Source organism: Phyllobates terribilis, unplaced genomic scaffold (genome assembly GCF_046119375.1).
Source record: "Phyllobates terribilis strain yellow unplaced genomic scaffold, ASM4611937v1 Scaffold_8__6_contigs__length_399053987, whole genome shotgun sequence".
In the NCBI taxonomy this organism is placed as follows: domain Eukaryota; kingdom Metazoa; phylum Chordata; class Amphibia; order Anura; family Dendrobatidae; genus Phyllobates; species Phyllobates terribilis.
Window position 1 is genome coordinate 56037034 of NW_027362768.1, and position 17792 is coordinate 56054825.

Below are 17792 nucleotides of genomic sequence, written 5' to 3' on the forward strand. Positions count from 1 at the left end.
GGACCCCATATAATGTTCCATACAGAATAATAGGCCCCATATAATGCCCTATTCAGAATAATGGGCCCCAAATAATCCTCCATACAGAATGGTATATCACTGACTGCGGTGGAACATAATAAAATATAACGTTTATTGAATATATAAAATAACAATACACCAAATCCACTGTGCTTGTGTGCAGTCTACCCAAGTGTGCCTGCATAGGCAGGACACACCATGGGTATTAATAGACCTAAAAATGACAAATGGCCAGCATCAGCTCATAATAAATGGAGGTACTAGACTCACTGATATTTCAAATCCCCAACTGATGAAAGAGGGCATAGAAAAACTAAACCAAGAAGGGAGACCCCTTCATAAAGTGCAATTAGTTGTATATTGCACACTAGCTCAAATACTTGTCATAGAGCCCTATCACAGGGCTCCTTATTTTATAAAGTGCAATCAGTTGTATATTGCACAATAGCCCAATTGCCTATCATAGAGCTTTGTCATAGAGCTCCTTATTATAACCCTCATTCACCCAGAGCACCTTAGATTTTACTACAGATAGCTCCCACAAATATTATAGTCTATAACACAGGTCACTGCGATATGAGCCGCCTGTTAAGCTGCTAAACGAATGCACCGGAGCTTAACAGGCGGCTCATATCCGGGTCCCCCCACTTCCTCAGGGCCCCGGCATTTGCCCGGGTGCGTCGGGCCGGCCCTGCAAATATCCCATATGTGGTGGAAAACTACTGTTTGGGCTCAGAAAGGAAGGAGCGCCATTGAACTTTTGGAGCACAAATTTGGCTGGAATAGATAGTAGACACCACGTTGCATTTGCAGAGTCCCTGATCTGCCTTAACAGTGGAAACCCCCATTTTGGACCCCTCAAGGAATTTATCTAGAGGTATGGTACGAAGAGCACCTTGAAACCACAGGTCCTTCACAGAATTCTGTAACGGGTCTGGGAGGCGGAACCTCTAGGCTACTATACAAGGGAGCGGTCCTTGTAAGGGAGCGGGTGGCGACCAGGCAGGCAGTCACAGCAGGTGACCGGGACAGTCTCTGGGTGTACGGGCAGGAGGTCACAGCAAGTGATCAGGGCAGTCTCTGGAAGAACGGGCTGGAGGTCACGGCAAGTGACCGGGGCAGTCTCTGGAAGAACGGGCTGGAGGTCACGGCAAGTGACCGGGGCAGTCTCTAGGTAAAGGGTAGGTACGACCTGTGATGGCTGAACCTCCAGGTAGGCTAGCAAGGCAGATGGAGGATGTGTGCTCCCAGGTGAGCAAGCGAGAGTCTCTGGAATAGCAGGTGGTCACAGCACGTGACGGCGGAGCCTCCAGGTAGGCAAGCAGGCAGGTAGCGGAGAAGCGCTCCCAGGTGAGCGGGCAAGAGTCTGAAATAGCTGGTGGTCACAGCACGTGACAGCGGAGCCTCCGGGCAGGCAAGCAGGCAGGTAGCGGAGAAGCGCTCCCAGGTGAGCGGGCAAGCTGGTCCATAGACAGACTGACCGGAGTTGTAAGGCAGACCGTCGGACCTCAGGCAAGCAGGCAGGTAGCTGATGCCCGCTCACCTGGGAGCGCACAAGTTGGTCCTTAGACAGACTGACCGGAGTTGTAAGGCAGACCGTCGGACCTCAGGCAGGCAGGCAGGTAACAGGAAATCAGGCAGGATTAGGACAGCAAGCTGGCAGGAATCTGGCAGGTAACTGGCAACGGGACCTGAGGGCTGAAGCAGAGTAGAACGGTGCAACAACATTGCTCGGGCACCTCCATTTTGGAGGAGGTGCCTTATATATGGTGAAGTCCTCCGGCCATTGGCCGGGGACTCCTTAGGACGGCGCGCGCGGCCCCTTTAAGAGGGAGGGCGCGCGCGCGCGCCCTAAGCACAGTGGCCGGGAAGGAGCGCGCGCTGCCAGCAGAGCGGGAGAGGGACGCCGGGCACGGAGCAGAGCGGTGAGGGGAACAGCGTCCCTGCCTAGCAGAGGGCAGGGACGCCGGCACTACAAATTCTATAACATTGAGACATGAAAATGAAAAAAAAATCATTTTTCTCACAAAAATTATGCTTTAGATTCAAATTTTTTATTTTCAGAAGGGTAATAGGAGAAAATGGACCATACAATTTCTCCTGATTAAATTGATACCACATATTGGTGAAAAATGCCGGCACACGGCTGGGCCTGGAAGGGAAGGAGCACCAATTGAATTCTGGAGCGCAGTTTCGGCTGGAATAGGTAGCGGACACCATGTCACATTTGAAGAGCCCCTGACATGCCAAAACAGAGGAAACACCCACAAGTAACTCCATTTTGGAAACTACAACTCTTGTGGAATTCATCTAGGGGTGCAGTAAGCATTTTTAATCCTCAGGTGATTCAAAGAATTGTAAAACATTGGGCTGAGTCAATGGAAATTTTTTTCCACTAAAATGTTGCTTTGGCCCCAAGTTTTTAATTTTAAAAAGGGGTAATAGGAGAAATTGAACTGTACAATTTGTTTCACAATTTCTCCTGAGTACGCCAATACCCCATATGTGGTTAAAAACTACTTTTGAGACACAGTGCAAAGCTCAGAAAGAAAGGAGCGACATATCGGAGTTCAGATTTCACTGTAATGGTTTGAGAGTGCCATGTCACATTGGCAGAGCCCCTGAGGTGCCAGAACTGCAGACCCCCCCCCCCCCCCCCCCCCTCAATTAATTCATCTAGGGGTGCAGAGAGCATCTTGACACCATAGATGGCTCACAACATTTTTTTTACCATTGCGTGGTGAAAAAAGAATAATTAAATTTTTAACACCTAAATGTTGTTTTAGCCCCAAGTTTTTAATTTTATAAGGGTTAGTAGGAAAAAAAGGACCTCATTGTTTGTTGTGCAATTTCTCTTGATTGCGCCAATACCCTACATGTAATCAGGAAATACTTTTCAGGCACGGTGGAAAGCTCAGATGGGAAGGGGCACCTTATTATAGTGCAGATTTTGCTGTTATAGTTTGTGGGTGCCATGACCCACTGGCAGAGGCCCTGAGGTGCCAGAAATGCAGATCCCCATAAATGCACTCATTTTACAAACTACCCCTCTTAATGAATTCATCTAGGGGTGCAGTGATCATATTGACACCACAGGTGTGTCACAGAATTTTATAGCATTGGGTAGTGAAGAAAACATAATTACATTTTTACCACAAATATATTGTTTTAGCCCCAGATTTTACATTCTCACATAGGGAAATCAGTTAAAATGGCACCAAAATTTGTGACACAAATTCTGCTGAATGTTGCTATACCCCAGATGTGGCTGTACAGTACTGCTTCGCCATACGCCGAGACTCGAGAGGGAAGTAGTCTTTTAGAGAACAATTTATCGTACAATAGTTTGTGGCTTCCATATACAGAGCACCAGAAGAGCATAAATGTCCCTCATTTGACCCCAATTTAGAAATTACACCACTCTGGGAATGTATCTAAAGGTGTAGTGATGATTTTTACTCAATGGCTGTTTACTAGAAACAAGCAAAAGTTGATGTTGCTCAGTGAAAATTGCAAATCTGCCATTGTAGCGCCCATACATTGTGCTGCCTAGTACATTGTTGTGCCCGTACATTGTACCCAGCTCGTGCTTCTGAAGACATGCACACCATAAATTAGGCGTGCTCTCATCACTACAGAAATGCCAAACATGTGGAAGCTAAATGTGGTTTCGGCACATTGTGGGGCTCAAAAGAGAGATTAGAATTTGGGAGAGCAGAATTCGCTGGATTTCTTTTGGGGGTATATGGCAACCATAGCGCTGATCCAGAGCCTTTTTGCTACCAGTAACGTGGAAGCCCCCTATAATTCCACTGAGAGATGAGGGACCCGAGTGGGGGCTTTTTTTGTGGACTGAGGTGAAGGTTTTATTGGGAACATTTTACATAACATTTGGGATCACATTTATCCTGCTCTCTACATGCTCTACATCGGGGTTTCCATCCAATTCTACAAATGATGGGATTCAGATGAAACCCCCGAGGGATCCATTCACTATAATGAGGCAACAGAGTTACTCTCGACTCCGTCTGGCCTCTGTTCAGTGGTGTCCTTTTCAGAGGTGCACAAAAATGTGGCTGACCGTGCTTTTATGCACGCTTTAAAAGACTGACACCGCCTGATCATAGGTCTAGCAGAGTCCATCTGTCTCATTACAGGGAATCTTCCACGGGGGGTTCCGTCTGAATCACATATTTTAGAGATTTACACGGAAACCCCGGTGTAAGCGCCGAGCGCAGGATAAATGTGAGCCGAGCCTTCCTGCAATCTTTCAGAGGCAGAATGAACAAATCAACAGCAGGTCGAGAATTGCTTTTATTTATTTTTTTATGCCATTCATCGTGCGGTACAAGTGATAAGACAGCTTTATTTTTTGGGTCTGTGCAATTGAGCTTACAGCCCACCATACCTGGGTTCCCGTGGCCATCTTTTGGCCCAGGGTCACCATGGAGTCAATCGGTACAATGCGATCGCAGTAGAGAGGGAGCTCCCTACCTCTGCTAAGCCTGTCAATGTCACTGTAAATATTGACAGCGTCATCAGAGGGGTTAAGTGCCCGCGATCGGTTTCAGCTATAATACAATGCTGACACCAGCTGATGATCGCACCGGTGTTGGGGGTGATCCTGCATGATCGTCACGCCTTACATGTATGGCGGTTTGCGGGAACGCACTTCCCACTGTGCCGTACATGTACTTCGGATGTCGTGAATGGGTCCTAACACCAGTGATCTATCACCGGTGATCAAGAGTGGCCATTTTTTCCCCTTCTCCCATAACAGCACCACCTGAGAGAGGGTATCCGCCCACCAAGGACAGGAACCTACTGAATAAAAAGGAGGTACCTCTCCTCCGCATCAGTTTTGGTTCCTGTCCCTGATGGGAGCCTCACCAGGTGGTACCTCACGTACCTGGATTATGGACGGTGCGGCCTGGAGGCCGTGGAAGCAGCAGATGGTCCCTGTTCCCAGCCCATCTGGCTGCTGCCCGGGTCTGCGTGTGGGGAGGAGGTGCTGTTTTTTTTTTGGATTCCTCCCCGCGTGCGCCGGGGCCTGCGGCCGGGTCAGCGCCTCGCAAGACGAGCTGAGCGCGCCGGCCGGCAGGTCTTCCGGGTCTGCGCACGTGGGGGCGCGTCGCACCCTGTGACGGAGCGCGCCGGAAGTCCGGGCTGAGCACGCGCGGGGTGCTGGAGCGCCCTATCACGGAGTGCGCCGGAAGCCGGGTCTGCGCATGCGCATGTGGAAAGCCGTTATCCCGCTGCAAGCGCGCCGGGTGCCGCTGGGCTGCGCACACGCAGAAGGGCGTATCTGCGGTGTAGCGCGCCAGCTGGCTGAATTTAAATAAAAAAAAAAATAAAAAAATTTTTTTGGGAATGAGCACGCTGCCGGAAGGGGAGGAGCCTATAGGAGGTGGAGCCCTACTGCTTTTAAGGATGGGGAGCAATCAAGATGGCGGTGTCTGCATCCCCGCCATGATGAATGAGGAGCCGCAGTCACCTGGGCAGCAGCTGTCACCGCCACAGGAGGTATAGCAGCAGCCGCAGCCATCAAAGCAGCGCAAGCAGCTTAAGCAAATGGAACATCGAGAATCTTCCCATCGACAAAGTCACAGCAGTGGAGGGCGTGCGAGTTCCGCCAGATGGGAGCCCTCATGTGAACGGCAGCCACCGCCTCCGGTACCCTAGTCTGAACGGCAGTGTGGTGAGTGATCTTCGTGAAAGTCTCACCCTAAATAATGTGCTCTTCTCTCTCTCTCTTTTCCTCCTTCTTCTCCTTTCATTTCTTGGGCAGGAGGAAAAGAAGTGTAGTGCTAAAAGTAAAAACAGGGAGTGTGCTTTATGCAAAATCGGTCTTCCCACCTCCTATGCCAAAAACCTTTGCTCGGACTGTATTCAGAAAACCATTGCAGAGGAGTCCCCCAGGTTTTCTTTAGAATTAAAGGATCTAATCCAAACAGAGGTCAGAGAGTCTTTAAGAGGCTTAACCTCACGCAAAAAGAATAAACGAAAACTAGTTTCTTCAGAATCAGAAGAATCAGTGGAGTCCCGTTTTACAAGAGAACTGCCTTCCTCCTCTAATCTCTCCTCATCATCATCGGAGTCTTCGGAGGATGATGGGGGGGGGGGGGGCAGACCTTGTTTTTCGGTTGATAATACTGAGAGACTAGTTAAAGCCGTCAGAGGGACTATGGGTATTACCGATGCCAAGGTGCCCAGAACAGTCCAGGATGTTATGTTCGGGGGCTTAGACCAAAGGAGGAGACGCTCATTCCCAGTCAATGACAGGATTAAATCTCTGATAGAAAGGGAATGGAAGAAACCGGAGAGGAAGGGTCAGCTGCCGTCATCCTCCAAGCGGAGGTACCCCTTTGAGGATGAGGATGCGGCTAAATGGGACAAAACCCCTAAGATTGACGTGGCCATTTCAAAATCTTCAAAAAAATCCACTCTGCCCTTTGAGGATTTAGGAGCTTTAAAAGACCCGCTGGATAAAAAAGCGGAGTCCTTCCTTAAACAAGCCTGGGAGTCGTCAGCAGGGGCCCTTAAACTGGCAGTAGCAGCCACCTGCACCGCTAGATCTATGATGATCTGTCTTCAACAATTGGAAGACCAGATCAGGGGGAATGTGTCCAGGGAGAAAATTCTATCGGACCTTCCTCTTGTGCAGGGAGCGGCTGCATTCCTGGCAGATGCATCGGCAGATTCAGTTAGGCTGGCTGCCCGGTCTGCAAACCTCTCTAATGCAGCCCGTAGGGCGCTATGGCTCAAAAGCTGGCCAGGGGATGTGCAGTCAAAGTCTAACCTGTGCTCAATCCCTTGTGAGGGGGACTTCTTGTTTGGCAAAGGTCTAGATGACATCCTAGATAAAGCTGCAGACAAAAAACATGGATTTCCCACGGTGTCTGGTTCCCGGTTTAACAGCTCCTTTCGGAAGAGAAAATACAGCCGCAGTAAAGCTCCCAGAGACCAAGGAAGCTGAAAAGACAAAGCCGTATAACAGAGGCTTCATGTTCGGGGGTCCCTCCTCCGAGAATAAGAAAGCCCCTAAGTGACAGTTCCCCCCAGGTGGGAGGAAGATTGTCCCACTTCCTGCCTGCCTGGAAGGAAATTTCATCCAATCCTTGGATCTTAGGGATAATCAGGAGGGGGCTCACATTAGAGTTCAAAAGCAGGCCCAAGAACACTGTCAAAATATCAGCCCCCAGGAGTTTAGCGGAACAGATAGCCTTACAGCAGGAAGTTCTCTCTCTGCTCAGGAAAGGAGTTCTGGTGGAAACACCTGCACCCGAGCAAGGAAGAGGATTCAATTCGACTCTCTTCCTAATAAAGAAGCCGAACGGCTCCTTCAGGACCATTGCGAACTTAAAGAGGCTGAACGACCATTTAATCTACAGGCCGTTCAAGATGGAAACAATAAAATCAGCCATAAAGATGTTATTTCCGGACTGTTTTATGTGCGTCCTCTATCTGAAGGACGCCTACTACCACGTCCCGATTTTGCCACATCAACAGTTTCTAAGAGTAGCTGTACAATTCGGCAGGCACGTAAGGCATTTTCAGTTCGCAGCTCTTCCCTTTGGCATTTCCATGGCGCCAAGAGTCTTCACAAAAATTATTCTGGAGGTCACAGCGCACTTGAGGGAAAGAGATATTCTGGTCATCCCTTATCTCGACGACTTCTTAGTAGTGGGCAGATCAAGTCAACTCTGTGCTCTAGCCCTGGCGGACGTCATGGCCTGTCTAAGACGCCTAGGTTGGCTATTAAATCTGGAGAAGTCAAGGCTGGAACCAAAGAGGGTTCAGTCTTTCCTGGGTCTCATTCTGGACTCAGAAAACCAAACCTGTCTTCGGCCAGAGGAAAAGAAGCTGAAGATCAGATCCCTAATATCTCAGGTTATCAGCAATCCGACCATGACCCTGAGGTGTGCAATGTCTCTGTTGGGTACAATGACGTCTTGCATCCCGGCGGTTCAGTGGGCCCAGTACCATTCCAGATGTCTTCAACAGGAGATTCTGGCAGTGGACAGGCGGCTCAAAGGTCGCCTGAATGGGAAGATGTCTCTTCCAGATGTCGTGATCAACTCCCTGGACTGGTGGACATCTCCGGTCAACCTATCTTTGGGGGTTCCTTGGACCTTCCAGGTGTCGGATACAATTACAACAGACGCAAGTGCAGAAGGTTGGGGAGCTCACCTAAGGGATCGTGCTGTACAAGGCCTCTGGTCGGACAGCGAGACAAGTCTCTCTTCCAACACGAAAGAGCTGTTGGCAGCGAGAAACGCTCTAAAAGAATTCAATTCTGCTCTTCAGGGTCCTCACGTCAGGATAATGTCAGACAACAGATCAACAGTCGCCTACATCAATCATCAGGGGGTACCAGGTCTCTCCCTCTGATGTTAGTAGCGGATCAGATCTTCAGGTTTGCCGAGAGTCGGCTGGTCACGCTCTCGGCGCTGCATATAAAAGGGGAAGAGAACATAAAGGCCGATTTCTTGAGTCGTCACACCTTGAAACAAGGAGAGTGGGAGTTGAATCCAGCCGTTTTTCAGCAGATTGTGGGTCGGTGGGGACAGCCCCAGATAGACCTATTTGCAAACAGACACAATCGGAAGACCGAAACCTTTTGCTCCCTGAATCCAAAGGAGGGGGCGTTTGCGGTGGACGCGCTGCAGATTCCATGGGATTTTACTCTAGCTTATGCCTTTCCCCCTTTAGTACTGATCCCTACTATCCTGAGGAAGATCCGAGAGGAACGGGCGAGGGTTATAGTGATCGCCCCGTTCTGGCCCAAGAGACCATGGTTCACTTGGATGAAGAGAATGTCCCAAGCAGATCCATGGGTTCTTCCGGACATCCCGGATCTCCTCAGGCAGGACCCAGTCTGTCATCCCCAAAGAGCAGGCCTGCATTTGACGGCCTGGATTTTGAGAGGTCGCTATTGACGCAAAGGGGGTTTTCTCCGGATCTTGTTACTACCCTTCTGGCAAGTAGAAAGCCGATAACAACAAGAATCTATGGTAGAACCTGGGCTAAGTTCTTGTCTACCTTGGGTCAGTCTGCCAAAGGGAGGATTCCTATTGAGGCCATACTAGAATTCCTCCAGAAGGGGTTAAATATGGGACTAGCCACCAGTACTCTTAAGGTGCAGGTATCAGCTCTGGGGGCACTGTATAATTATGACTTGGCAGCAAATAGATGGATCATTAGATTTATTAAAGCTTGTCATAGATCCAGACCTATTCCTATTCCAAGAATGCCTCCTTGGGACCTTAATTTAGTTCTGGAAGCGTTAACCAAACCTCCCTTCGAGCCCTTAGAGAAGGTTTCAGAAAAAATCTTAACTTTAAAGACTGCTCTACTGGTAGCCCTGACATCAGCTCGTAGAGTCAGTGACTTACACGCACTATCCGTTAACCATCCATTCACTCAAGTATGTACGGATAGAGTAATCTTAAGACCAGACCCGGCCTATCTTCCAAAAGTAGCCTCCAAATTCCATTGGACGCAAGTAATCACTCTCCCTTCCTTCTATCCTAATCCTAGGGATTCTAAGGAACATAAGCTTCACACCTTAGATGTTAGGAGGGTGTTAGTCCGGTATTTAGAAGTTACAAAAGCCTGAAGAAAGAGTGACGCCTTATTTATATCCTTTCAGGGGGCTAGGAAAGGACTTAAGGTTACAAGGGGGACCATAGCTAGATGGGTCAGGGATACTATTACCTTAGCCTACTCTTCTAGCAATCTGTCATGGTTGTCGCCACGAAGATCGTCACGATTGCACAGCCTGACTTCTTGCAGCTGAGTTTTTGGTGCTTTGTGCTTTTCGGCAGTGAGGGAGTTAATTCTCTCTCTCTCTGTGCTAGACAAGGTCCAGCCTCGCCCAGCTGCAATCAATTCTGCAGTAGTGAGATTCCTTCATATGTCTGCTGCTCTGTTAGGGAAGTTGTCGGTGAAAGCATTTCATGCAGACTAACAGAGCGGATCGTGGTATTTGGAGTTTCAGAGATAAGTGTATTTGGAGTGATTTTTCCCTTCCTCGCTTTATCATTTATCTCCTTTCCCGTTGGTGTTCCCTCTGTTGTAGTTGTGTAGTTTTTGTATGCAAGGTGGTTTTGGTTTTACCCTTGTACTGTCTCGTTCGTCTAAGTACTGAGTGTTGGCATATTATTACTTGCCCCCTTTTGTTGTGATCGGGGTCCTTCTCAGGACTAGATTACTTAGGTGCAGGGATCCTCAGGAGGTAGGGGTTACGCTGGCGGCCTGGACCTCTGTACCTTTAACAGTACCTCCAGGTAGAGGGATTAGTCAGGGCCCCAGCTCAGGGTCAGCTTAGGCCCCCTACCTCCAGTACACAGAGACAGCGTGACACAATCTGCCGGTTCCAGAGAACCTGAAGGCCCATTCCACCAGAGCGGTAGCTGCTTCCTGGGCTGAGAAGGCGGATGTGCCCATCGACATCATATGTAAGGCGGCAACTTGGTCATCCCCCGCTACATTTTACAAACATTACCGTTTTGACCTTTCCTCTTCTACTGATCTGTCCTTTGGTAGGAAGGTGTTGCAAACGGTGATCCCTCCCTCTGGTATTTGATCTCTATAAATCTCTCAGGTGGTGCTGTCATGGGAGAAGGGTAAAAGATCCTAGTTACTTACCGGTAACGGGATTTTACAGAGCCCATGACAGCACCCTATTAATTCCCTCCCCTTTATCACTGTGGTGTGCACTTTTTAAGGTGTTTAGTACAAATATTGAGGTGGTGATTATGTATTAACCTGTCTTCGGAGGCCCTCTCATGCTCTGAAACAAAACTGATGTGGAGGAGAGGTACCGCCTTTTTATTCAGTAGGTTCCTGTCCTTGGTGGGCGGATACCCTCTCTCAGGTGGTGCTGTCATGGGCTCTGTAAAATCCCGTTTCCGGTAAGTAACTAGGATCTTTTACTCTTCTCTTTTATTCTAGCAGCTTCACTTAGTATTGCATTTTTTTATTAATCCATCAAAATTATATTTTGCTTGGTAACCAAAATAGCACAAAAAATGTTGTGAGAAGCCATCAAAATGTCTTATGCATCCCAAAATGCTATCACGAAAAATGTTGTGTCGCCCATCAAAAAATAAACAATCTCACACCTCTATCCACCGAAAAATGGAAACGTTAGGGGTCTCGGAACATTGCGACACAATCAAAACTTTTTCTTATTGATTACATTTGTGTTTTTTTCACTACTAAAATAATTAAAAAGCTGGAAAATTTGCCATCTGTCTACAAATATCTGAAGGGATGTCACATTGTAGAGGGATCATCCTTATTCTCATTTGCACATGGAAACAAGAGAAGCAATGGAATGAAGCTAAAAGGGAGAAGATACAGATTAGATATTATAAAAACTTTTTGGCAGTGAGGGTGATTAATGAGTGGAACAGGAGGCCATGAGAGGTGGTGAATTCTCCTTCAATGGAAGCCTACAAACAGAGGCTGGACAGACATCTGTCTGAGATGGTTTATTGAATCCTACATTGAGCAGGGGGTTGGACACGATGACCCTGGAGGTCCCTTCCAACTCTAACTTTCTATGATTCTATGACATAATCGTATCAATGAGGAGAATTATACAGCCAAGTTTTTTTTATATTACATAATATATGCTGTAAAAACAATTTCCATAAAAAACAATGTTATATTTGCTTTTTTCGCATTTTGGATTTTTTCCCCATTTTCCATTACACTTGTGCTAAAATGAATGATGTCATTTATAAGTACAAGAATTCCACAAAAAAATAAGCCCTAGACAGAAACACTAAAAATGATAGCTTTAGGAATAGGAGGAGGAAACGAAAACGCGAAAATGGAAATTGGGAAGGGGACAAATATTTAATAACTGAACCTGAAATGGGGAAATGACTGGATTTTTTTTTTCATTTTTGCCACTTCTCTTTTCAGCAAGTATAACTTTTCTATTTTTTATTTCCATGGCTGTATAAGGCTTTGTTTTAGGCAGGGAAAATTGTATTTTTTGGGAGTATTATTAATATTTCACACTAAATATATTATTTAATTATTTGTGTTATTACTAGTGATGAGCGAGAACTAAAATGCTCGGGTGCTCATTGCTGAGCAAATCGTAATGCACGGGTGCTCAACCCGAGTGACGAGCCCAATGTGAGTCTATTGGAAACTCAAGCAATTTTCCGACGTCCACCCCCCCTTCCCTGGAGGCCTGCAGTGGGCCTAAAAATTGGTCAAATCGATGGAAACAGTGCTCAAATGGCATGGGAACATGGGTCCTTTTATGGACTGACAATGCATTTTCCTGGAAATTTTTTTAAGAAACATTCTTTCCATGGTAATGACTTATATATAAGGCAAAATAAATAACCAAAAACAAAAATGCTCCTCCTCACCTTGGGCTATGTTCACACATAGTGTTTTTAATGCGTTTTTGCACTTCTGCATTTCTTTAAACAGTGAAAAATATATTCACCAGTTAATGTAATTTTAACATTTTACTACCTTATCCGGCCATGTGGTGTGTGAGACATGATCAGACACATCCAGAATGAACACTCATTTCTAGCTGATAATACCATCTAGCACCTGTCCCTGACAGTTCATGTCACGTGTCCATCTTGGAAACCCAATAGTTATAAGGCACAAAGAAATCACGGAGGACGCTGGTACAGTCAGCAAGGTACTCCTTCAGCATCTTCCAAAACTTTTCCCTCCTTGTGAGAGTACCCCATGCTGGGAGGGTGTGAGAAAACTGTCCCAGACCCTTGAAAGTGTTCCCCTGCCTCTACTTCATCTGGTTTTTGTCTCCCTCGCCTGTACTTCTTGGTTCTTCAAGGAACTTTTTTATAATAATTCTTCAACAAGGGCCTTCTGGTACTGCAACATTTTATTAGACCTCTCCACCTCGGGAAGCAGAGATAGAAAGTTCTCCTTGTAGCGTGGGTCTAGAAGTGTGACCAACCAGTAATTACTGTTGCCCAAAATGCATACAATGCGAGGGTCATGGGAAAGGCAGCGGAACATAAAGCCAGCCATGTGGGCCAGACTGCAAGCAGCCAAGACTTCCCTTTCCTGACCAAGAGGACGAATGTATATGCTCTCCTCCTCACCCTTCTCCTGGTCCTCCTGCTCATTCTCCTACTTCTCAGGCCATCCATGCTGAACAGACGGTATGAATGTTGTGTGGGCAGTACCACCTGTAGCACAGGAAACCAGCTCCTGTTCTTCCTTCTCCTCTTCCTCATAATTATCACCCAATCCGCATTGAGATGAGATGAGGCTGGGCTGTGTAGCATCACCCTGTTTAGTTCCTTGCTCCATCTCATCGTGCTCCACCTTCAATGCCTCCTCTTTAATTGTTAGTAGCAAGTATTTCAGTAGACAGAAGTGGGATGGTGACGCTAATTATGGCTTAATCACCGCTCACCATCTCGGTGGAGCCCTCAAAGTTTTGGTGGACGGCACAGATGTCAGACATCCATGCTCACTTATCAGCTTTTATGTGCAGAGGCTGACATGGATACTGACGGACGTGTTGAAGCTGGTACTCAACTGCCCTCTGCTGCTCACAAATCCTTCCCAACATCTGCATCGTTGAGTTCCAAATGTTATGATCTGCAACATGTACTAAGGAAAGATAGGGGAAAGCTGTCCCTACAGTAAGACTAAGCTGAATCCCTATGATGTAGTGGGCTGCCAGTTCCTAGTGAACAGACCTGCCTTAGTCCTCGGCTAGTCTGAATGAAGACCTAATGAATTAAGGGAGGGGTCCCTAAAAGAACTAAGGACTGGGACAAAATTGGGACACCTCCTAAACAGAGAAGTTGTTGCAGAACACAAAAAGACAAACTGACAAAAATGTACTAGAGGTCGCAGAGGACCAAGCGAACTTGACAGAGAAAGGCACCGAAGCACCAGGCTAGAGAAACAGTCAAACACTGAAGTCCAGCACAGCCATAAGGGCCAAGCTGGAATATAAAGGCAGATGGTCACATGACCGCAAAACACAAGATGGAAAAAACAAACAGGATGGTTCTAACACCAACGTGTGGTGACATCGCACACCAGTCGGTGAGCTGGAAGCTGCAAACGCTGCTGAAGCACGGCGAGGGCGGCTAAAGCTGTAGATGACTTTCTGAAATGGGCACACACGTGGCGTACTTTCACAAGCAGCTCAAACAGATCTGGGTAAGTTTTGAGAAACAGCTGAACCACTTGGTTGAGCACATGGGCCAGGCATGGTACATGTGTGAGGTTGCCAAGCCTCAGAGCCATCACCAGGTTCTCAATATTATCACACACGACCATGCCTGGCTGTAGTTTTAGCGGTGAGAGCCACAGATCTGCCTGCTCTTTTACAGCTTTCAACAACTTTGCAGCGGTGTGTGGTTTGTCACCTAAACATATTAGCTTCAGCACAGCCTGTTTCGGCTTGGCCGAGGCTGTGCTGCAGTACTTCCAGCTTCCGACTGATGTGGTCATTTTGGAGATGGTGCTGAAGAGGAGGAGGTGCAGGAGCTATAGAATGTGGGGGCAACCCTGATTGATCTAGGGCCAGAAATCCTTGGCGTCGGGAGGACGTGTTCTGTCCCAGGGTCCGACTGGGTCCCAGCTTCCATAATATTAATCCAGTGTGCCATCAGTGAGATGTACCATCCCTGGCCATAAGCACTTGTCCACGTGTTCGTGGTTAGGTGAAACTTCCCAATAACTGTGTTGGTGAGGACACGGGAAATGTTCTGGGACATGTGCTTTTGTAAGGCTGGGATAGCACATCGGGAGAAATAGTGGCGACTGGGGACCGAGTACCGAGGGATGGCCGCTGCTATGAGGTTGCAGAAAGCTTCCATCTCCATGAGTCTAAAAGGCAGCATTTCCAGTGCAAGCAGTCGAGAAATGTGGCAGTTTAGTATTGTGGACTGTGGATGGTTGGCTGCGCCATTTGCACTTGCGTTGAAAGGACTGGGGTAAGGAATAGTGAACGCTGCGCTGGGACAAGTACGTGGACGCTGATGGTAGTGGTTGCAAGTGTGCAACGACAGGTGCAGGGTGGTTAGGCATCTTTGCCTATGCCATGGACAGGGGATTGGCGTGCATGCGTAACAACGGAATAGGCAGTGGTGTAACCTGCAGACACTGTTTCTGGACCGACCCTGGCGTTTAGCCCAACTAGTCGGATGCTTTGCTGTCATGTGCCTGAGCATGCTGGTGGTGGTCAGACTGGTAGTTTTGCTGCCCCTGCTGATGCTGGCATGGCAGATGTTGCTAATGGCCTTTTTGGGGTTAACTGGACAGACTCTGGAAGACCTAACAGTTGGACTGGCAACTTTCCTCGTGTTGGTGTTCTGGGGAACAGTTGCCCACCTTGTGTCTGTGGCCACCCCACTGCTTGTTCCTGCCTACTATGGTACTATGCTCCCCCCCCCCCCCACCTCTGCGTTGCTGTCCTCGCTATGCATGTCAACTTCCCAGGTTGGGTCAGTGACTTCATCATCCACCATCTCGTCTTCCACGTACGCACCCTGGGCCTCATCCTGGCTTGCTGGCAATTGTGTCTCATCATCATCCACCTCTTGCAACAGTAATTGCACTTTCCCACCATCGCCTCCATGTGACCATGGCTGCTCAAATATTTTGGCATCGTTACATGCAATCTCCTCATACTCCACTTCAAGCTGCCCGGGCGAGAGGCCCGAATCTATCAATGGAAAAGTGAACAGCTCTTCGGAGTGTCTAAGTGGGGGATCACTTATCTCAGGGCACTTGGCATGGTGGGAGGAAGGGGAATCAGGGTGAGGAATATGTGGTCCGGACTCACGGCTACTGAGACCGGACCATGTGGAAGATAGGGTGGAAGTGGTGGCATACTGACTGGAAGCATTATCTGCTATCCAACCAACAACCTTTTCACGCTAGTCTGGCTTCAAGAGTGGTGTTCTGTGGCCCCCTAGAAAGAGGGAAAAGACAGTAGGGCGACATGATGTGGGTGCTTGTTGTGCTCTCTCAGCAGGTACAATTTCAGCTTGCCCACGTCCTCGGCCTCTGTGTGCACCATCACGCCCACTTTCCTGTCACCTTGCCCATTTTAAATGGAGTATATTTGTCATGTTCCCAAAAATGTCTGTCTTATTACCACAGTAATATAGGATCATGTCTGATGACCACGGTTTTGGGCAGTGGCCTAATAATAGTTTTGGTCTGTGACCAAGTATGAATAGGTTTGAACACACAAATGGCAGGCTTTAAATGGAGTATAATATTTGTTACATTCCCAAAAATGTCTGTATTACCGCAGTAATATAGGATCACGTCTGATGACCACGGTTTTAGGCAGTGACCTAATAGATATGGTATTGGTCAGTGACCAAGTGTGAATAGGATTGAACACACAATTGGCATACTTTAAATAAAGTATAATATTTGTCACCTTCCCAAAAATGTCAGGGTTATTCCCGCAGTAATATAGGATCACGTCTGATGACCACGGTTTTAGGCAGTGGCCTAATAGATATGATAATGGTCAGGGACCAGCATCAAATAGTGGCAGGCATGCTCGCTCATCACTAGTTATTACTTTAATGTGAATACTAAATGCGTGAAGGTTTGTTTTTATGTAGTGTTTTCATAAGAAATGTATTTTAACCACATTTTATCATATTTTTCTTTACTTTTTTGATTTTTATTGCATTTTTTTCTTAATTTTTAATATATATTTTTGTTACATAATATGTCCCTCAACAGGTATAAGAAAACCTCTGGAGTATATTAACTTTTTATTTTCATTATGTAGTTTTCTACAGTATTTGGAGCATCATTAGGAGATCAGATTAAGATCGCAGCTTGCGACTGAAACCTTTAGTTTTCTCCTTTCTTTTTGTATTTTTTGTCTATTTTTGACAATGTTTCAATAAAATATTATTTTTTTATTGAAGAAGCTGAAACAAACCCCTTTTCTTTTTGAGCAGCATTCTTCTCCTCATGGTATCTGGGTACCCAACCTTCTCCTGTCAATGCAGCAACATCAAAAGATGTTTCTGTAGATTGGGGGGCTGTATCATTTATCAACAGACAGTGGTTGGTTACAATTTAGTGAAGAGCAACAAAGCTGATGAGCTACTGTATTAAAATGTTCATATTTTAATGAATGGACTTGTGGTTTTGGACCTATAGACTAGAGGAATGATCCTAATTGTCATGATCTGGCTGTATAAACACAACACCTCTATTCATACACTGAATGTTTTATTGTGTAATGGATTAATCATTTACATTTTTTTCTGATATTTGTGACATCTGTATTGAGTAAATCCTATGTTAATTACAGCATTATGCTATTTCCATTGTTTCCCAGAGGCGCCAGTTGTGACAGTCCTTAAGAAAGAAATGATGGTTGCCGTTAATACAGAAACTACTATGGAATGTAAAGCTACTGGCGTCCCAAAGCCTCATATAGACTGGTTTAAAGGTACTGGTGAGCTTAGCGCATTCACACATTACACTCTGTTTTATGTTCTTGCCAATTTATTTTAATATTTCTTAAACACTATTTCAATCAGGTGATTTACAAATAAGTGCCTCATCATTAATGTCTATTGAGAATCATCTCGGAACTTTGACAATTAAAGATACAAAGTTTACAGATGCCGGAGATTACACCTGTGTGGCATCTAATGAAGCTGGCACAACAAGTGGGCACGTTTCACTCAATGTTGGCTGTAAGTTCATCAATGTTATTGGGTCTCATACAATACTTTTCTATGTATATT

At 46.7% G+C, this 17792-nt stretch overlaps 1 protein-coding gene across 3 annotated transcripts in view; it reads left to right on the forward strand.

The window, feature by feature from the left end:
* The window catches only part of HMCN1 (hemicentin 1), a 924522-nt gene that overhangs the window by 256357 nt on the left and 650373 nt on the right, over window positions 1–17792 (forward strand). For all 3 annotated transcript variants that reach the window (XM_073642974.1, XM_073642975.1, XM_073642976.1), the window contains exons 14-15: window positions 17378–17491; window positions 17583–17741. In XM_073642974.1, the coding sequence (XP_073499075.1) occupies window positions 17378–17491; window positions 17583–17741 (273 nt within the window). The remainder of the gene's footprint in view (window positions 1–17377; window positions 17492–17582; window positions 17742–17792) is intronic.